The 21,629-nt window shown below is 54.3% G+C and overlaps 1 protein-coding gene across 4 annotated transcripts in view; it reads left to right on the forward strand.

Annotated features, from left to right (window-relative positions):
• Positions 1-569: 569 nt before the first annotated feature.
• Positions 570-21,629, forward strand: part of RAPGEF1 (Rap guanine nucleotide exchange factor 1) — a 62,463-nt gene continuing 41,403 nt past the window's right edge. For 3 of the 4 annotated variants that reach the window (XM_066580186.1, XM_066580187.1, XM_066580188.1), the window contains exons 1-2: positions 570-808; positions 20,581-20,723. In XM_066580186.1, coding sequence (XP_066436283.1) covers positions 784-808; positions 20,581-20,723 — 168 coding nt within the window. In that variant the 5' untranslated portion in view covers positions 570-783. The remainder of the gene's footprint in view (positions 809-20,580; positions 20,724-21,629) is intronic. The other variant, XM_066580189.1, reaches the window with a different exon arrangement.

Below are 21,629 nucleotides of genomic sequence, written 5' to 3' on the forward strand. Positions count from 1 at the left end.
TCAGGCTGCTCGCTCTTTGTACACGGGTCTCCTCTCCTTACATGGGGCTGCTCTCTCTCTCTCTCTCTCTCTGTACAGGGGTCTCCTCTTGTTACATGGGTCTGTTCTCTCTCTGCACGGGTCTCAGGCTGCTCGCTCTTTGTACACGGGTCTCCTCTCGTTACATGGGGCTGCTCTCTCTCTCCCTCCAGGGGTCTCCTCTCGTTACATGGGGCTGTTCTCTCTCTGCACGGGTCTCAGGCTGCTCGCTCTTTGTACACGGGTCTCCTCTCGTTACATGGGGCTGCTCTCTCTCTCCCTCCAGGGGTCTCCTCTCGTTACATGGGGCTGTTCTCTCTCTGCACGGGTCTCAGGCTGCTCGCTCTTTGTACACGGGTCTCCTCTCCTTACATGGGGCTGCTCTCTCTCTCTCTCTCTCTCTGTACAGGGGTCTCCTCTTGTTACATGGGTCTGTTCTCTCTCTGCACGGGTCTCAGGCTGCTCGCTCTTTGTACACGGGTCTCCTCTCCTTACATGGGGCTGCCCTCTTTGCGCCGTCCCGCTCTCGGCCGCTGGGGGCGATGTGTCTCTCCGGAGGAGGCGGCGCCGGATCCTCTCACACAAGACCGAGGAGGACGCGGAGCCGCACCGGACACGTTACTCCGGGGCCCCGGGACATGCGGCCGCTGCCGTTGATTTAGGCCGGTGATCCGGAGGGACGAGAGCCGGGGCCTTCCCTCCCCGGAGCCCGGATACACGGTACCGGAGAGCGCGGCCCCGGGGAGCGGCCTGTGACGAGCGGACATGTCCGGGAGAATAGAGAAAGCAGGTAACGGGGAGGAGGAGGCGGCGGCCGCGGGCGGGAGGAGCCGCTCCCTGCAGCCCCGGGGCCCACAGAACACCGCGGCCGGGGGAGAGCAGGCCGGGGAGCGGGGGGAGAATCATGGGGGGGACGGAGAGGAGGGGGGATATAGAGAAGTGGTCATAGGGGTATGTCATGGAGGGGGTGCAGAGGAAGAGGGGGTAGTCACCCAGGGGGGTACACGGAGAGGTAGTCATGGGGTTAGAGAGGAGGAGAGGGGGGTCACTGGTTTAGGAGATGGTGAGAAGGGGGTTGTCACTGAAAGATAGAGGGGTTGTGAATTGGGGGGGGGGGGACTAGGGAGAGGTAATCATGTTGGGGAGTCTTTGGGGTAAGTCATGGTAGGAGAGGTTGTTGGGGATGGGCGGAGAAGAACGGGGGGTTATTGGGGGATCAGAGAGGGGGTGGGGGAGACAGAGGAGGGGGTAGTCATTGGGGAGTGGGAGAAGGGAGAAGTAGTCATGGGGGGGGGCTAAATCATGGCGTGCTCGTAGAGAGAGAGGGGGTAGTTGTCCTGGGGGGGGGGGGTATATGGAGAGATAGTCCTGTTGGGGTGTCTGGGGAGTAGGAAGAGGGGTAGTCACCTGGGGGAGGGGGTCAATGTTGAGGTAGTTGTGGGGGTGTCTTGGAGATAAAGCAAGGCACTTGGGGGGGGGGGTGTCACCGTGGGAAATAAATAGAACAGAGTCGTCACCAGGGGTACGAAAAACAAGAGGGGGAGTCACTGGGGAAGTGGGGGGTGACTAAGATTTGCCAGGAAGTTGGGATAAGGGGGCAGTATCAGTAGAAATGGAGGGGATGAGGATAGAGAAGGTGAGGGGGACCAGAGCAAGTGGGGGAAGGGCACTGTTGGAGGATGACAGGGAATTGGGGATTCATGTGGGAGAGGTAACGACGGAGATGGGGGGGAAGGGGGGTAACAGGAAGGTTGCAGAGGTCGGGTCCAGTAGTCATGTGATGCTGCACAGTGTAATGAGGGGTCCGGTGTTGCTAACATTTTGGGGGGCTGCATGGGGTTGAGCCCCACGATCTCTGCTCTGTATAGATTTGAGCTGAGACCCTCCTGTTTCCGGGTGACGCCCCTCGCCCGCCTGGGGTTGCCATCTTTTGAAGCAGATTGTACGGCGGCCGTATTGGTTGTCACCCCAGTTTTTATGTGGAGGTCAGTACAAGCTCTCAGCCTCTGAACGCACATAAGTGTTCGTATTCACTGCCAGCAAGCAGAGGATTGAGCTGCGGGCAGCTGGTAGTGCCCTTGTGTATCGCTGGTGTGTGCTGGTTATACTGGTGCAGATTTCCAGTTCTGCCCGGGGACTGGATGGTGTGACTGGACCGCTATGGAGACGCGCTGCTCAGGCTGCAGTGGTGATGGCTCATCAGCGCCCCCTGTCCAGCCCAGCAGTCGGTGGACTGGTCGTGAGTGTGTGGGACTGGTCTGCCTTCTGTCTGGGACTTGTGGCATTTCATTGCTGACTTCCCCTCAGGATAGATGCTCGGCCGGAGTCCGCCGCTCCTGATTCCCGGCACCGCTGTCAGTACGGACAGCGCAGGAAGCGGATCACACCGCCTGGCCGCAGTGGCCTGTGGTGGTAGTGCAGCCTCTGTTCAATGCTGCGCTGTGGTGCTGGGAATCAGCTGATTGGTGGGGATCCCACTCGGTGGATCCCCAATGATAACCTAACAGGCAGATAGGTCATTGATAGAAAAAATGCCTGAAATCCCCGACAATCCCCTTAAAGGGGTTTTCCAGGGAAATAGTTGATCGTCTGGGGTCCACCGCTTGGGACCCCAGCCGGTCAGCTGATTGAGCGCCCGCTGACGGCGATACAACACGCATGGGGGTATGGAGTGGAAGCTGATGCCCCATCCCCTGTGTAGTGGTCGGCGACTGTAATTGTAGCTGCAGCTCCCATCGAATGACCCCAACCTGCAATGACAAGCGCTGGCCACTACACAGATCGGAGCAGAGGCTCCCACTCCGTCCTCGGTGTATACGGAGCTGCCTGGAAAACCCCTTTAAAAGGATTCTCCAGGGTTAGCATGACATGTGATTTCTTCCAAACACAGCGGCGCCACCCTTTGTCCAGAGGGTTGTGTGCGGTATTGCAGCTTGACTCCAATGAAGTGAATGGGAACCTAGCTAAATTAATGCAAGAAAAGGGGTTAAGAAAAGGGAGTATTTGGTGATTGTGTGGATGGAGGGGGGGGGGGCGCACGTCACACGGGGAGTTTTTGATGCAGCATTTTGGGTCCGGCGGAGGGGGAGTGTCCCAGACCCCTTCATAGAGTGGTGGAGCTGGAAGGGACCTCCAGGGTCGTCCTTCCTTTATAGTTCCCAAATCTTCTGTCCGGAGCTCAAAAAAACATGAAAAACTGTCAATAAAATTGCATGAAAAACTACATCCCTTGATGTGTCTTTAGAATCTCCGGTCCGGGTGCTGCCGTGATGCCCCCAGTAAGGCGTTATGGGGGTCTCTGCCCGCGGTGGTGGGGGGTGGCATCTTTGGTGCTGGAGAGGCGAAGCTGAGAGTGCAGAATACAGGGTACCCCATGTGACTGAAGAGAAAATGAAGGGGTCCGGAGAGGAGGGTGCAGGTCTTATGGAAGGAGGCGGGGCCAGAGGATTTGGGCAGATAAGATTGTTGATCCCGGGTGGGGGGCAGCAGAATGAAGGGTGCGGGGCGGCGAGGAGCCGGGTCCCGAGCAGTGCAGGGGGGAGGGGGAACCGGACTATTAGGTTTCCCCCTGAATTGTGACCGACCTTGCACCCCTTGTGCGATCCGCTGGGAGACGTTTGAATGTGGCTCTTGTGTTGGGAGCTGCAGTGCCTGTGCCCCTCGGCCGGGCCGCCCCATGTGGGTGCCTACACGAATCTACGCGAAACCCTGCCGTACCCCAACCGCACCCTCCACCCAAAAGTAAAGGCGTCTGAGGACTTCCTAGGCGTTTCCCTGTGGTCCATCTGGGACCGCTGGGTGACAACCATGTTGGCTGACACCCAGATTTCCCAGGATTGGATAGTCTTCAGGGCCGACCACCAGGGGGCGTTGCACTGGCTGCGACTGTTCTCTGCCCCTACTGCAGCCTCGTGACGCCTCTGTACGGCTGTAGGTAGTTCCGTGGATCGCAGTCGGTGGCGGGGCGATCGCCGGCGCTCGGATGAAGAGTTTTTGTTAGTTTCTACAATACAGTTGGCAGCGGCCGGACTTCCTCCTCATCCGCTCTTCGGCGCCCCCCTCCCCCCTCCCCCGCTCTTCCATGTGATGTGATCATTTTAATGAATCACGTTCCTTATGAATGGCCGGCGTGGAGACGAGATACAGTCCGTGCTTAGATACGCGCCGGCGCTCTCCGCGTAGTCAGCGGCGGTAGCTGCAAACTCGGAAGGTTCCCTTCCACCCCGCAGACATACCATTGTGACAGAAGCATCTGCTCCGGCTTCCTGTTCTGCGTGCCGCCGGCGCTGGAATGTCATAAATTAGTCGCACATTTCGTGGATTGTTTAGGGATAGCGATAGAATAAAACGCAGATGGCGATTCACGAAGGAGACGGCAGCCGGCGTGTCAGGGGGCTCACCTCACCCGCTTTAGCGCCGTCCACTTCACGTTCGGAGTTCTAAAGTGCGTCCCGGCCTGACTGCGGACGACCGAACTCGACGCACTAAACGCGCGGACCGACCTAGCCCGTGGAAGTCATGTGATCGCACAGATATGTAGCGCACAAAGTCACTGCGCCTTTTTTTCCCGCACGCGTAAATACGCCGTGATCACAGCTGTAAGTCATTTGCCGCCTCTGTGAAGATGATCCATAGCAGGATGTCCATATTGACTGACAGCAAGCAGAGGGCTTGAAATATGTGAAGGATTGAAGCCCGCAAGTTACAGGATAATTCTCCTTTAGTGACAAAAGATCAGAAAACCCTGAAAAGATGTAAAACTTTTTGTAGTAAACTTTTAGTTTTCTTCCTTGCTGTCTTTAAGAGCTCTGCTTGCTGTCAATGACTGGAGATGCACATATGGGTGGCTGCAGTGAGTGATGGTGGGGTGAGGGGTTCTCTTCATGAGTCTATCCCTGTAATGAGTCGATGGAACCCACATTTATAGACCCTGTTAGGAGAATCTGATCAGCTTGCTGATGGTTTCCCTCCGGGCCTGGAGAGCCGGCCGCTGTGCTCCTGCGACTACCTGATGTACTCTGTGTGTTAGTAGACATCGTTAGTCTAAGGCTGCTCTCACACTGGACTCTACCGCGATAAAACGCCGCCATTGATTTCAGTGGGACCTCCAGAGCAGCGCTCGAACGCCGTGTTTCTAATCCTGCGACTTTTCTATTGCTGTCTGCTCTATTTTCGGGTGTTTTAGCCCTTTTTTTACGCATCTCATCAAGTAAAAAAAAAAAACTGTAACGTGTTCGAAAATGGCGCAGTTTTGTGCAGCGGTTTCTGATTGACCAGTGCTGCCCCCATGAGCACTGCTGGCCGGTCAGCAGCATGTGGCGTCATAGACTATCAGCGCATGCTATACACCGTGTCCATCAGGTAGTCGGAGAAGCGGCGCCGCCATCCCCGCTTCTCTCGGCCCGGAGCGTCGCTTTAAGCTGTAGCGTCAGTTTCATATCCTGTAAAGTCCTTTTCTGGCCCTTTGACCTCTCCTTGCAGTCATGGCCGCCCAGCGCTGACTTGATGCTTGTCCGGCGCCGTCATCGCACACGGACGTAGGATGTAGACCGTGAGTAATGTGTCTCCAGGGTTCAGCTGCTCGCCGCTGCTCTCCCTGACACATCAACAGGTGCGGAGACCACATGACCGGCGAGCTGCGGCGCCAGGAGAACGGACCGCAGGCTTCTCTGCTATACGGTTGTCATCCACCCAGCTTTCCCAAACCCTGAGGGATCTGGCCCAAGCAACGCCGGGCTGAACCCGGCAGACGGGTCGCTGGGGGTCCGAGTTCAGGGATCCCCCTCCCCCTATATAATCAGGCAGGGGGGTGATGGGGGAGATATAGATATATATATATTTTTTCGGGTGGATTTGCTTGCTTAGTGGCGATCAGCACACAGTAACCCCCGGGAGGCGCGCGCTTCTAGATCTGTCCATCCCGAATAGAATGCCAGCAAGCAAAGACTGACACACAAACAGCACTTATAAAGAAGTCAAAGGAGCGTTGATTTATGGGCCATTCGGGGCCTCGGGAAAGCTGAGTGAGCGTCTACTGTGCATGTCTTGGCTTTCTATGCTCTTCTCAGGAGGCTAAATGGTGGGGCTGCGAACCTCGCTCGCTCTGAGGGCCGCTCGCTCTGGGCGCCACCGCCGCTGTCATCCTGCTTCCACACTGATTAGCTGGGAGGAAGCAGAGTAATCTGAGGTCAGGAGCCCAGAGGACAGGAAGTGTGTCCATCACCCTTATCAGGGCCCCCTCCGGATTGTTTCCTTTCACGTCTGCGACTAAGGATTGGCCATATAGTGGGATAAAAAGGGCCCTAAAGGGCCGGTAAGAAGTCATAGAAGAGGGGCGGCTGATATCACATATATGACGTCTCTGGATGTTATATCTGTACTGGAGCGTTATAAGAGGGGCGGCTGATATCACATATGAGACGTCTCTGGATGTTATATCGGTACTGGAGCGTTATAAGAGGGACGGCTGATATCACATATGAGACGTCTCTGGATGTTATATCGGTACTGGAGCGTTATAAGAGGGACGGCTGATATCACATATATGACGTCTCTGGATGTTATATAGGTACTGGAGCGTTATAAGAGGGGCGGCTGATATCACATATATGACGTCTCTGGATGTTATATCGGTAATGCAGCGTTATAAGAGGGGCGGCTGATATCACATATATGACGTCTCTGGATGTTATATCGGTCCTGGAACATTATAAGAGGGGCGGCTGATATCACATATATGACGTCTCTGGATGTTATATCTGTACTGGAGCGTTATAAGAGGGGCGGCTGATATCACATATGAGACGTCTCTGGATGTTATATCGGTACTGGAGCGTTATAAGAGGGACGGCTGATATCACATATATGACGTCTCTGGATGTTATATAGGTACTGGAGCGTTATAAGAGGGGAGGCTGATATCACATATATGACGTCTCTGGATGTTATATCTGTACTGGAGCATTATAAGAGGGACGGCTGATATCACATATATGACGTCTCTGGATGTTATATCTGTACTGGAGCATTATAAGAGGGACGGCTGATATCACATATATGACGTCTCTGGATGTTATATCTGTACTGGAGCGTTATAAGAGGGACGGCTGATATCACATATATGACGTCTCTGGATGTTATATCGGTACTGGAGCGTTATAAAGGATAAGGCTGATAATCCTGTTATGTACTTTAGTCAGCGCCTCTTCACCCTGAACTGGCTGATAACAGCAAGCAATAGATAGCATTCCGCTCTTGCCTGCGATGGTTCCGGTTGACGCCGCTGCACTCTGTCATGTGACTTTGTAGTGTTTGGTTACCGTCTAGGAATGGCGCGGCGTTCGCCCCTCAGACGGCGCAGCTGTTCCCACTTACTGCGATACACTTCAAAGAGTTTGGTTTGTCTGTGACGGGGCGGCCTGTCTGGGGAGCGCAGGGGGCACCCCCTCCCCCCCATCAGAGGTCGGAGGTCAGGCGGTGGCTGAGTGCAGAGAACAATATCTGTCTGGTGCTGATAAGGGGCCACCAAGACAAACACCGGATAGTGTCGCCGGGGTGTAAAGGCCCTTTTACACGGCCGACAGTTTGTTAAACGATGCAATGTCACCATGAGGTCGCCGCCGCTCCTGCAGAGCGTTTACACTGAAGGCCTTGCGGCTGGCTCGCGGGCTTCCCGTCCGCTTTTCGTCAGCGCTACACCTTTTATGGGAAGCGAAACGAGGAGCCAGCGAGCCAACTGAAAAGTCCGCTTAACAAACCGCAAATGAAAAGCGAGCGACTTATTTATTTATTTCCCACTTGTCGTGGTCTGGGAGGGGAAGAGTTGTATGTGCCGACTCTTGCCCTGGTTGGGGGGTGGGGGGGGGCTGTATGTCTAGTGTTGCTCCAGAACGTTGGGGTTATGGTGTCCGTTTGTTGCCCTTAGGAGGGGCATGCTGTGTAAATCCCTCTTTGCAATACCCTGTTGCGGCTGGTGAGTTATTATGGCCTTTGGCGCATGCAGTGTGGTGGCCGTCAGGGTGGTGGCGCACGCGGTGGGGTGGCCGGCAGGGTAGTAGTGCACATGATAGGTTCGCCAGCAGGGGGGGTGGCGCACGCGATGGGGTGGCCGGCGGGGTAGTAGTGCACACGATAGGTTGGCCAGCAGGGGGGTAGTGCATATGGTGGGGTGGCCAGCGGGGTAGTAGTGCACACGATGGGTTGACCAGCAGGGGGGTGGCGCATGCGGTGGGGTCGCCAGCAGGGTAGTAGTGCACACGGTTGGCCGGCAGGGGGGTGGCGCATGCGGTGGGGTCGCCAGCAGGGTAGTAGTGCACACGGTTGGCCGGCAGGGGGTGGCGCATGCGGTGGGGTCGCCAGCAGGGTAGTAGTGCACACGGTTGGCTGGCAGGGGGTGGCGCATGCGGTGGGGTCGCCAGCAGGGTAGTAGTGCACAGAGCCTCTCTTCTGCTCTATCTGTTCCATGCACTGGATGTTGGGGGGAGTAGTCCCAGTGATGTCATATTGTTAATAGCGGGTGACATGTCTCCTTGTAATGGGGCACCGTCCCCGGTCGGACTGTCATGTGTTCCTCCGCCATAAGCGCTGTCCGCACCGGGTAATGCGCGTGTATAATATACCTCTTCAGATCTGTTTCGTTACCCCTGAGAGGCCGGAGGGCTCGCAGTAACATCATGTTGGCCGTCACAAGCTCTCATATCTACAAGATATGGTTCTTCTTGCTGAGGACAATCGCACATATACGGCCTCCTGTCCACGGGCGATGTATCATTGCGTCATCTGCGGCGAAACGTGGAAAACGCAATGACCGCTTTCCATAGGATAAGTAGGAGAAGCGCAGCCCGCTCACGTATGGACATCCCAGCATGCCGCAGTTTGGTTGCGTTTTCCAGTGATGAATCATTATGAACATCGCAGCGACCTTAGCGTTCACCCGCTGCGCCCGTGGACAGGCGGCCTAAAATAGCGCTACACGACAGGAACGCATTTCGCATCACTCCCAGAGCGTGTGATTGGGGAAAGTATTATGCTGGTCATGTTCTCCCCCCCTCGGTGCCGCTGCCGGGAGGCCGGGGGCGATGGCCGCTCTGCTATAGAGCGGCTGTTAATTGGCGCCTTTGATTGGAGTTCGCCGCTCCCTGCAATTTCCCCATCACAGATTGGGTCTCCTATAATTATCTGTATTGTGGCGATCGCCGCGCGGTGAGACGTTGTGCAGAACGGCGAGGAATGTTATAAATCCTTCATGTCACCGTGTGATTGGTTCCTTCCGCTAATATTTGGACTTGTCGGCTTATTTCCCAGATATTCGCCTTTCTTATTAAAGGGGCCGTGTGACAAAGTGAAATGTGTGGCTGCAAATGTAACACAAACTACACCGCAGTACTGGGTATTGCTGATGACATATGACAGGTTTTACCATTGCTTAGATATGGTTTATCCATAGGACACTTAATACATGTCTTGGGGGTCTCAGAGGGGAGATGGGGGGGCAAGGAAGGGGGGAGCGGGCTGTGGCTGCCATGTCCTACATACCCCCCCCCCCCCCCCCACACACCCCACACCCGACTGTTGATGCACCAACACCTATTTAGGGAAGTGTACAGTAAAGCTCCCACAATGCAGCTGTCGCAGCGACCAGCGAAGCTGCTTATGTTATGACTCGTGGCACTAGTCACACCACAATCTGCGAAGACTGGCACCTTGGTTTACATCTGTAACATTGGCGACCTCACACAATCGTCAGTCACTGATCACTGATCCCTGATCTGGGATGAAGCCCCCGCTGGCACATGCCAGCCACATAGGAATGATGAGGCATCTCTGTGCCAGGCCATTGGGCGAGCGTGACTCTGATTGGTAAGAGTTCTGGATCATCAGATTCTGGATGATAGAACTTCAGTAACCGTAGACATGCGGTGCGCTCACGGGGTTTAACTGTCCTCCGAAATTTCTGTGGGAATCTCCGCCTTTAAAAACCACATCAAAATCTGTGGGGTTTTTTGCGGTGGTTTCGGGGCTCATTCACACGGGCGGATTCAGTTCCGGTCCTTTAACTCCGCGGGCGCTCCGTGTCGTTGTTGTTCCTTTTTCTTATTTTCCATTCACGTATTCTTTGTTGTTAGCACTGGCAAAAAAAATCAGACCGGCCCCATTGATCCCCACGTATTCCCGCTATCCCATTGACTGGTGGGTGATGTCGGTCTGTAGGTACCCGCTGCTGATAGCCACACACCCTTATCGCCAGGATTGTTCTTCTACCAGCGGCCGCAGCCGGGCGGAGCCGTTACCTGTAGGTGGGAACACGGACCAAGGTAGGACAGGCTGCGATTTCACGCTTTTTTAGAATTCTGCCTTAATCCAAGCGGGCGTTTACGCGAATGAAAATGGCAAAACCCACTTGAATGTACCACCTCCGCCATTCTTCCGTTGCGACCCCTGATGATGAGCGGGGACGGTCCCTCAGGTAAGGACCTCCTGTAGGGTCCTCGGGACCACAAGGCTCTTCCTCTGAGTCTCATGACGCCATACGCTGTGTGCTTTAACTTGCTGGACGTTCTCGTTCTATTGCTCTGATGTACGTGAATTTGGCGGAAGCGCTGCCCCGGCTCGTGGGCGTATCTGGTGTTCACTGTTCGTTATTAACCTTCCCCACCAGATATAATGGGACATAGAATGCAAGATTGAGACCCTGAGCAAACTGTCATGCCGCTTGTCCATGCCCGACCTGTGGCCTCCGCCCCGTGGCCCTTTGGCCGCCGACCTGTGGCCTCCGCCCCGTGGCCCTTTGGCCGCCGACCTGTGGCCTCCGCCCCGTGGCCCTTTGGCCGCCGACCTGTGGCCTCCGCTGTCTGGCCTCATGCTTGTTCTCTGTGAGGTGGTAAATGCCGGGAGGGCAGGAGGTGTTGACACAGGAGCTGACCATCTATCACCTTCATCTCTCCCCTCCCCCTCTTCACAGTTTTTGGGGTTTTTTTTCCCATCTTCCTCCAAGGCCACAACCAGTCGGCATCCAACCGAAGTGCGAGTTAATGGCGTCCGCGTCACTTCATCAACTTAATTAGCTCTGCTTAATGACCAGGCAGCAGGGAGGCCATAGGCGGGGAGGCCGGCGGCCTAGTTCTGCTTCCGCGCGGCTGCTTCCTAACAAGACTCTGGTTTCATTAGACCGGTGGCGGATAATTATTAGGATGCGCCAAGCGTGAAGTTCAGCGCCCGTTACCCCGTAGGATTAATCAAATCCCCTACTGGGTTTAACCCTTTTAAAAATAAGGAAAGGTGGTGAGGGGGTCTGGCAATGAGGAGGAGGGGGGGGGGGGTCTGGTAATGGGGAGGAGGAGAATAGAAGATCTTTATACCGATTTCCTGGCTGGGTCTGTCTTATGATTAAGGGGGTCTCGCACGACTGATTCGTGGGGTGATGCCGGTATATGGAGAGGGGTCCTCAAAGGGAAGCTGCCGATTTACAACTCTCCAGGGGATTGATGGGATTGATTGTCGCCTCTTTCCTGACCGTTATCTAATGTCCGAGGCCGCCCTTTGGGATTGGTGACCCCGACTGCCCCTTGCAGAATTCGGGCGGTTTTCCTTTAAATGTTGCACGGTGCCGTTTACTGCAAGGAGATGCGCAAATGTCCGCTCAGAAAATCGCCGCCGCCACCAGCACAAAGGCTTCTGCAGAATGGAGTAAAGCGCGTTGATCCCAGTAGACGTTTATTATTCCCCTCCCGTCGGGCGGCGGGGTCCATCGTCGTGTCCCGCCATTTCTTCCCGCGGAGCTCGCTGCAGACTGATGCATTAGAGCGGTGTAAACCTTTGGCGCGCTCCATGCATTCCTGTCCTGATGCACAAAGCTGCCAGCGCCGAGCCTCATCCATTAGGAATCGCACAGCTGGAATAGCCGATGACATCATCCACCCCCCGCCGCCCCCCTCAACTGTTTCTATGGAAACCCATAAACCGGGCGTACTGCTCAGCCGGCCAGGGAACATGTGTTACAATGTTGCTCCCCGAGTCTTGGTGGAAGTCGCTTCATGTCCCACTTGTGGTGTCCCTGCTCGCTGGGGGCACAGCAGCTCTGTCTACATACCCGGGCAGTGATGGCCGGACCCCGCTGTGCCCGGAGGTAGGGGGGACTGGACACCCTGCATGATGAGTAGCGATGCAGGGCAGTTGTGGCTCTTCAGCCGGTCCGGTGCGACACTTAGGCCGCCTGCAGACGGGTGGGTCGGATCCGGCGGCGGAGGTTCTCGCCGTGGGACCCGACCCGAGCACCTGCAGGGAGCAGCGCGTACTCGCCCGCCGGCTCCGGCTGTTTGATGTGCTGGCTTGCCGGGGAGCCGGCGGCGGGTGAGTGACCTTTCTGTGCGGGGCTCTGCGAGCCCGCACAGAAACAGAACGTGCCGCGGTTTGTTTGCCGCGCGAGAGTTCACGCGGCCAAACCGCGGCCGTCTGCATAGGATTGCATTTGTTAAAGCAATCCTATGCAGGCTTCCAGCGGCGGAAATTCCGCGGGAAATCCTGCCACGGAATTTCCGCTTGTGTGCAGGCGGCCTTAGTATTGGTTATAATGGAACGGCGCTCGAGATAAAGGGGTTTCTGTCCTAAATTCCATAACACTGTGCAGTGACTAGTGCTGGTCTGTCAACCAGGTGTACTTTCCCAGAGGTCACTGCAGGTGCTCCCCCTCCCCTGCTTTCCCCGTAGTCGCAGCAGGCAGACCCCCTTCCTCTACTTTGCGAGTAGTTACTGCAGGTTCTCCCCTGCTTCCCCAGTACTTGTAGCGGGCCCTCGTCCTCTACTTCCCCAGTACTTGTAGCGGGCCCCCTCGTCCTCTACGTCCCCGGTGGGCGGGGCGGAGCCCCTCGTCCTCTACGTCCCCGGTGGGCGGGGCGGAGCCCCTCGTCCTCTACGTCCCCGGTGGGCGGGGCGGAGCCCCTCGTCCTCTACGTCCCCGGTGGGCGGGGCGGAGCCCCTCGTCCTCTACGTCCCCGGTGGGCGGGGCGGAGCCCCTCGTCCTCTACGTCCCCTGGTGGCGGGGGGCGGGCCCCCTCGTCCTCTACGTCCCCGGTGGGCGGGGCGGAGCCCCTCGTCCAGGATTTTGTCGCATGCGATTTTTTTTGGTTTTTTTTTTTTTTTTTTTTTTTTTTTTTGGTAGTGAGCGGTTTACATCACCTGTTTGCTGCGATTTTTGTGTGGGCTCCGAAGAGACTGCTTCCATTGAAGTCAATGGAAGCTAGCCATCCCGCGGCTCTTCCGCAATCATGATTGCAGTAAGGTCGTGGGATTCGCGTAATCACCTAGTACAGCGCAGCCTATTCTATACTGGGCATGTGCGACGGCCAGTACATCCGCAGAATAGAAGACGCCGTACAGGTACGCTGCGGTCACCAGCCGGGCACAGACAGGGTTGGATTCTGCATGCGGAATCCGACTCGCCCGTGTGCAGGCGGCCGAACTGAAGTCACTGACCATAGGTCTTCTATACTGGAGCAGAGCTGCAGTGTACAGCACAGGGGGAAAACCATATCTTGCCTCTTAGGAGGTTGATGGGCAAACATAGCTGTGTGCTTCTAGACTCCGTTGTAAGTCAGGCGTTCCATTATATCAGTCTTGCCTCTTGGAGGAAAAAAAATGCACAAATCGTCGGAGTGAATAGAGCCTACGGTTATAAATGGAAACCACGACGGACGCCACCAGCGCTTGGCAGAACCCATATCCTGATAGAATGTGGCTAGTCTGCAGCAGATGACTGGTTCTGATTGATAGCAACAAGATCTTGAATGCAGCTTTGGTAGTAACTGGAGGGATGTTTTTTAGAGCTATGCAGGTTTTGAGTCTTTAGGGTCTGGGAATGTCGGAGCATCTACTATCTTTACCTTAGGGCTGGCACCCATCTTTCCAGATACGTATGTTCCCCTCAGCTTTACTAGTGAGTAGAGGATCCATCACTACATAACGGAGTGTTCTAGCGCCTAGGTTTCGTCATGTGATGCATCATGTGACTCGGGAGCGCGCCGTGTTCATTTCTCTGCTTTCGGGGCTGTAGTCTATATTCTGAGCTCGCTCTTCCCTGCTGCTTCAGTCTCTGCTCTTGTATTTGGAGATGAAATGTTCACATCCGGCGGTGCACTGTGGTCTGATTAGATCTCTCAGAATGCAGTTCACCAGCTGTAGAATTCTCAATGCAGCTCTGGTAGTGACTGGTGTAGAACGTATAATGGAACTCAAGCCAAGTAAAGCAAAGATTACAGTTGTAGATTTAAAGAGGTTTTCCAGTTGTAAACTACTTAAATAGTAGATTGGCGGAGGTCTGCCGATCAGCTGTTTGCTGGGTCGTTGTATTCACGCACTAAGCTGAATTCTGAAGGAAGCGGACAGCTCTGTTCTCCTTGCAGTGGCCAGGCTTGGTATTACAAGCAAAATTCCCATTCACTTCAATGCCTGCAATACCAAGCCTGGCCACTGCAATGAGAATGGAGCTGTCGGCTTCCTTCAGAATTCAGCTCAGTGCATGAACGCATCCAGCATATCTACATGGGTCATCAATAGGTTACAATTGGACAATCCCTTTAACAATGCATCCAAGGCAAAAGGTACTTTAGCCGACGCCTTTCGCTGCGTGGAGGTGTGCTACCCTTTCAGGAGGGATCAGTTGGCTGAGTCTCAGCATTACACTGATGCAGATTCTGCACGTATAAACTGGTGGTACTGCCCCCTGCAGGGCCCAATGTGCACAAGAAATCATTTGCAGTTCGACATCCATTGGTTCAGAAAATGCGGTTGATGCCGGATTATTGGGGTGCTGCTGTAGTAAGTTTGGGGGGGATTCTTGCTGCGTCTGAGCTATGGAGTGCGCCTTTCATGCCCCGCTCTGCTGCGGACGCTTCCCCGCTGATGGGAGATGCAGGTTTTTGGCATTCGCTCTCGGTGCCGGTCAGAAAGCGCAGCGTCCGTGTGCGTCGCAGTGCAGTTACATGGAACGAGCGTGGTGCCTCCATCTTGCAGGACCCCTCCCCCATCCCTTGGATAATTGCTATCTGCTCCCTCTTGGGATGAATCGCTATTAACCGCCCTCCAGCTGAGAGAATTAATTTAAGGTGTAAATCCCATGTTGTCAGTTCAAGAGGTGGGAGCCGGAGATGTGGAAGACAAAGCCGCTCGTTAGGGCGCGATCGCGTGGCGCTGAATGCCCTTCCAACTTGTCATCCTTCTGCTAACAGGGTGCCGGAAACTGATGGCGCTGGATGGACCCCGTTGACTATTAATAGGGGTTGTCAATTTTACGTGAAAACCCTGATTCCCATACGGTAACGTAACCGGCATATACTCGCCTCTCCCTGCTGTGTACCGCGCCGCCGCTGCTCCCTCCTCCGCTTCCGTTGTATTCTTCAGGCCGCAGTCCTGTCTGTTTATGGGACGCTCCAGGCTGCGGCATCCAATGATTAAACTCGGCGATTGATCACTAAGCTCTGCAATTGGCTGCCGCAGCTTGTAGGCATGATGTTGGAGGGGAGACCTGGAGCAGGACACAGCGGGGTGAGGGGAGACCCTTAATGGTGCGGGACACAGCGGGGTGAGGGGAGACCCTTAGTGGTGCGGGACACAGCGGGGCGAGGGGAGACCCTTAGTGGCGCAGGACACAGTGGGGTGAGGGGAGACCCTTAGTGACGCGGGACGAGAGGAGACCATTAGTGGCGCGGGATGCAGCGGGGCAGGGGGGGGGGACCCTTAGTGGCGCGGGGCAGGAGAGGGGGACCCTTAGTGGCGTGGGACACAGTGGGGCGGGGGGGGGACACCCATAGTTGCGCTGGGCGGGGGGAGACCCTTAATGGAGCGGGACTGAAGGGGGGGGGGGGGGAGACTCTTAGTGGCGCGGGACTGGGGGGCGGACACCCTTAGTGGCGCCGGACACTGTGGGGCGGGGGGGAGACCCTTAGTGGAGCGGGACGCAGCGGGGTGAGGGGAGTATATGCTGGTTAGTTATATTGCTGCATGAGCAACTAGGTTTTGACATAAAATACTCTGATGACCCCTTTTAAAGGGGTTGTACCCTAATTGCAAGTTTTTCCCTATCCACAGAATTGGTGGGAGTCTCACCGCTGAATCCCCGCTGATCTCAATAACGGGACTCCTGTGTCCCGCACTCCTGTCACTGTGAATGGAGCTCTGGCTGAACATGTGCGGTCAGCGTTCCATTCATTTCAATAGGGCTCATGGAAAGTGCACAAGCAGACCACTGCTCTACGTTCAGTCTCCTTCTCCACTGTGGGGTGCAGTAACCCAGCAGCGAGGAGAATGGGGGACCCAGGACCCCTGTTTCGAGATCGAGGTCTCAGCGGTGGGACTCCAACCAATCAGCAAGTCGCTCCATAACCTGTAGTTTTACCCTGTTGTACCGCCTTTTGTTCGGATACAAGATGTGATAAGGGCAGGTATGGAGGCTCTAGTACCCTGTTGTACCGCCTCTAGCTTGGATACAAGATGTGATACAGGCAGGCATGGAGGCTCTAGTACCCTGTTGTACCGCCTCTAGCTTGGATACAAGATGTGATATGGGCAGGTATGGAGGCCTACCGGTTCTGTATGGTATTCTGTGGCATATTACTCCACATTTGCTGTAACTGAGCCTCTAGATCGTCCAAACTCGTAGGCTGTGGAAGTTTGCGTCCCAGATCATCCCATACATGTTCTACTGGTGATAAATCTGGTGAGTGGCAGCCACAGAAGTGTGACAATGTTGTGGGGGCTCCTGTGACCCCCTTGTGTGTACGGCCGAGCATTATCCTGCTGGAAGCCGCCATGAGAGGAACACATGTGGCTGCAGGATGTCCTGAACATATCGCTGAGCTGTCATTGTCCCTCGTACCACCACTAGGGTCCAGTTTCATTGTTAACGTCATCCCTGCAAACGGAGGTGACGGTGGGGGTCAGAGGCCGTACATGTAATGGGGGCCGTGAGACCAAATGTCCTTCAGCCAAGCGCCTGGAAATGGCTCTGACAGACACAGGGGTGTAACAATGGCGCCTCCTGTCTCGTGATGGTGGACAACAAAGCAGTTAGAGCTGCTCATGCTTGTTGGAACGATCAGCTGATCCGCTCTACTGTTCGTCTGTAGGGGGCGTCCTGAGCCCGGTCACCTTGTGTGCCCCCATCCACTGGTCCCAACACCTCCTAACAGTCTGGTCAGACAGTCCTCTCTACTGGTGGTCTGTAGGGGGCGTCCTGAGCCCGGTCACCTTGTGTGCCCTCACACATCCACTGGTCCCAACACCCCCTAACAGTCTGGTCAGACAGTCCTCTCTACTGGTGGTCTGTAGGGGGCGTCCTGAGCCCGGTCACCTTGTGTGCCCCCATCCACTGGTCCCAACACCCCTAACAGTCTGGTCAGACGCTCCTCTCTACTGGTGGTCTGTAGGGGGCGTCCTGAGCCCGGTCACCTTGTGTGCCCCCATCCACTGGTCCTAACACCTCCTAACTGTCTGATCAGACGCTCCTCTCTACTGTTGGTCTGTAGGGGGCGTCCTGAGCCCAGTCACCTTGTGTGCCCTCACACATCCACTGGTCCCAACACCCCCTAACAGTCTGGACAGAACGGCCGGTGGGGGACAATTCATGGATACGACCATCCAGCTTCTCCCATCCCAATAATGCGCCCCCCTCTGGTAACGGGGTGAAATCTCTTCTCTGCGTCGTAGAGGCGTCTAGTGGCCAACAAGCTCTACAAGCAGACGAAGGGGTCACTACACACAAGGAGCCGCCAAGGGGGGAACCACTCCTAGAGCCTCCGGTGACCGTTCATCTAATCACCACAACTCTCATCAGTTACAGATCTGCCTGAGATGGAACCGCATGCTGGGTATTGCAGTAAAACAGCTTCTTCTGGGGGCGCGAGTGTTTTTGTGTTTTTTAAATGTGAATGCCTCTGAGCGCAGTCCCAGGCCCCGCCTATGGCAGCCATGTCTTCCTCATCCTGGATGAGCCCTTTTAAGATGCTGCTTTTATCAAAAAATGCAAACTATTACTGTTGCATGTGGAGCGCTGCGTCACCGCACAACCTGCATGTTTTTTTGTTTTAAGATCTCTGTTTGCTTTCAGTGAAGGGCAGTATTTGCTTCTGAAGGCTGCAGACCCATCCTGGCCTAAGGGGGTATTTAGTTCCGAAATCTCTGTATGACTGGGGTTGTTCTCGCAGCTTGAGCGCACGGATATCTGCAACAAGTGCGCAACTTCTCACAGCGGAAGCTTTGCTACAGTTTGTTCCCAGTCTAGAGAGGTACACCATACCTGTTACCTGCAGTGATACAATGTATCCATCTGGCGTTCAGGATGTAGCGCATTATCCAGACTGGATACAATTGTAGCAAGCTGTCAGACGTTTCATGTCCTGCCAGCAAGCAGCCTACTGGAGTCTCAGAACTCTGCATTGATTCCAGGTTGTTCTGGCCGCTGATGCATTTGCCTGGCACTTCTGTACCCGGTTTGCCCAGTCATCCACTGGTAATGTTACACATTTAGTTGCTACCATGCGACCGCCCCTCCCCCGCTCGGATCTCGCACTCTGTCTGATCTGACAGCTGCTCCTGTGGTTGCCGAGAAGTGATATTTAGCACAGGATTGTGGTCGCAGCCGCTGCGCTCTCCCTCCGACTCTCCGCTGACTATTTCTAGCTGCGGTTTCTTGCAAGCAGCTTCTTGGCATTACTCACGCCCGGTGCCGTCCCGAAGCTATGTAGCTTTAGTGGCGCCCCCTTCTCTAGAACACAGAAACTCCTCCTGTGGCCCTCCGTGATTACACGTGGATACAGTCAGCAAGAGCCCATCTGCTTGCTGATGCTTCCCTCACAGCTTCTGGGATAGCAGTCAGTGGTACGGGCCATGAGGGGCTTTGTGGTCCTCGGGTGTTGGCGTCACTCTTGTGACATGGAGAGCGCCAGCTGCTGCTTCCTCAGGGCTGTAATCATGAGTTGTTCACAACAGCTGCTTGTTCAGTGTCTGCAGAGCTTCGCTGCTGTAGTGACCTGCATGCCTGGAAGTCTCTACTGATGAAGGGAAAATTACCTTTAAGTGTCCCAGTTGAATAAATGGAGCCCAGCTAATCTGTTCAAAGATGTCTGTCCTTCACAGGCTTGCTGACTGTTTCCATTACCATAAGAGTTAGTGCAGATGTGCTTTTACAAAACTGTAAATTTTGCTGCAACTTTCCAAAAAGTTAGCATTTTGCACAATGTGTGAAGATCTGTAAAATCCACCTTGCTGTTGAAGCTTGGAGTGTAAAGGCCCTTTTAAACGGGACGAATGTCGGGCAAACCATGCCCGACACTCGTTCCCCCACATACTAGCTCCTGTGCACCAGGGCTAGTATCGCTGGCTCACAGCGAGGTGGCAGGAGGAGATTTCTCTCCTGCTCTTCCCCGCCCCTCTCCATTTGACATAACATAGTGGTTGTTCAGTACTGAACGGCTGCTATTTACACAGAACGATCAGCGATCAGCTCGTGGTCCATCGTTTATGCAGCATATGTTATATCAATAGAGAGGGGTGGGGTAGAGCGAGGAGAGAAATCTCTTGCAGCCGCCCCGCTGTGAGCCACCGATACTAGCTCCCGTGTAACAGCACAGCAGTGAGGGCACACAGGGACGAGTGTCGGGCATCATTTGTCCCATACAAATGGACCCTAATACAGGATGTAACTCAGGATCAGTACAGGATAAGTAATGTATGTACACAGTGACTCCACCAGCACAATAGTGAGTGCAGCTCTGCAGTATAATACAGAATGAAACTCAGGATCAGTACAGGATAAGTAATGTATGTACACAGTGACTCCACCAGCAGAATAGTGAGTGCAGCTCTGGAGTATAATACAGGATAAGTAATGTATTTACCCAGCGACTCCACCAGCAGAATAGTGAGTGCAGCTCTGGGGTATAATACAGGATGTAACTCAGGAGCAGTACAGGATAAGTAATGTATGTACACAGTGACTCCACCAGCAGAATAGTGAGTGCAGCTCTGGAGGATAATACAGGATGTAACTCGGGGTCAGTACAGGATAAGTAATGTATGTACACAGTGACTCCACCAGCAGAATAGTGAGTGCAGCTCTGGAGTATAATACAGGATGTAACTCAGGATCAGTACAGGATAAGTAATGTATGTACACAGTGACTCCACCAGCAGAATAGTGAGAGCAGCTCTGGAGTATAATACAGGATGTAACTCAGGATCAGTACAGGATAAGTAATGTATGTACACAGTGACTCCACCAGCAGAATAGTGAGTGCAGCTCTGGAGTATAATACAGGATGTTACTCAGGATCAGTACAGGATAAGTAATGTATGTACACTGTGACTCCACCAGCAGAATAGTGAGTGCAGCTCTGAAGTATAATACAGGATGTAACTCAGGATCAGTACAGGATAAGTAATGTATGTACACAGTGATGTAACTGATGGGATACAGCTGGATGTCTGCGTTCTCGTCCTATCGGAGGAGTTATCCTTTTAATTTCTCTTGCTTGTCTAAATTGCGTTTCCCTCTGTCCTGTTGTGTCTTCGCAGACAGTCAGCGTTCTCACCTCTCCTCCTTCACCATGAAACTGAAGGACAAGTTCCATTCCCCTAAAATCATCAAGAGGACTCCCTCCAAGAAAGGGAAGCCAGCCGACCTCACCGTAAAAACCGAGGAGAAGCCCGTTAATAAGGTAAGCTCACATACATATATATATATATATATATATATATATATATATATATATATCTCTGAAGGGGAACGTCTGCAGCGCAGCGAGGACAAGATTGAAAGACATCCATGCATCTGCGCTGCCGCTCTGTTGATTTTCAGTGGGATTGCAAGATGCAGCCGAACGCTTGTACTCGGCTATTGCTGTCGGCTCCATTGAAATGAATGGAGCGCTGGCCACACATTTGCAGCCACCATGGCTTTCAGTATGACGCCACTGGTTGGTTTCAGAGAGCCTGCAGTGAAAAAGGGGATATGGGACCCCTGTTCTCAGAATCGCTGGGGCTCTCAGCAACGACACCCCCACCAATTATGTTTGCAGCCCATGGAAGCATGATCTGTCATGTGACTGCTGATTGCCATGTTGCTTAAAGGGGTTGTCCCGCGGCAGCAAGTGGGGTTATACACTTCTGTATGGCCATATTAATGCACTTTGTAATGTACATTGTGCATTAATTATGAGCCATACAGAAGTTATAAGAAGTTTTTCACTTACCTGCTCCGTTGCTAGCGTCCTCGTTTCCATGGAGCCGACTAATTTTCGCCGTCTAATGGCCAAATTAGCCGCGCTTGCGCAGTCCGGGTCTTATTCTTTTCTGAATGGGGCTCCGTGTAGCTCCGCCCCGTCACGTGCCGATTCCAGCCAATCAGGAGGCTGGAATCGGCAATGGACCGCACAGAAGCCCTGCGGTCCACCGAGTGAGAAGATCCCGGCGGCCATCTTCATCAGGTAAGTAAGAAGTCACCGGAGCGCGGGGATTCAGGTAAGCACTCTCCGGTGTTCTTTTTTAACCCCTGCATCGGGGTTGTCTCGCGCCGAACGGGGGGGGGGTGAAAAAAAAACCAAAACCTGTTTCGGCGCGGGACA

Source organism: Eleutherodactylus coqui, chromosome 10, assembly GCF_035609145.1.
Source record: "Eleutherodactylus coqui strain aEleCoq1 chromosome 10, aEleCoq1.hap1, whole genome shotgun sequence".
NCBI classification, from domain to species: domain Eukaryota; kingdom Metazoa; phylum Chordata; class Amphibia; order Anura; family Eleutherodactylidae; genus Eleutherodactylus; species Eleutherodactylus coqui.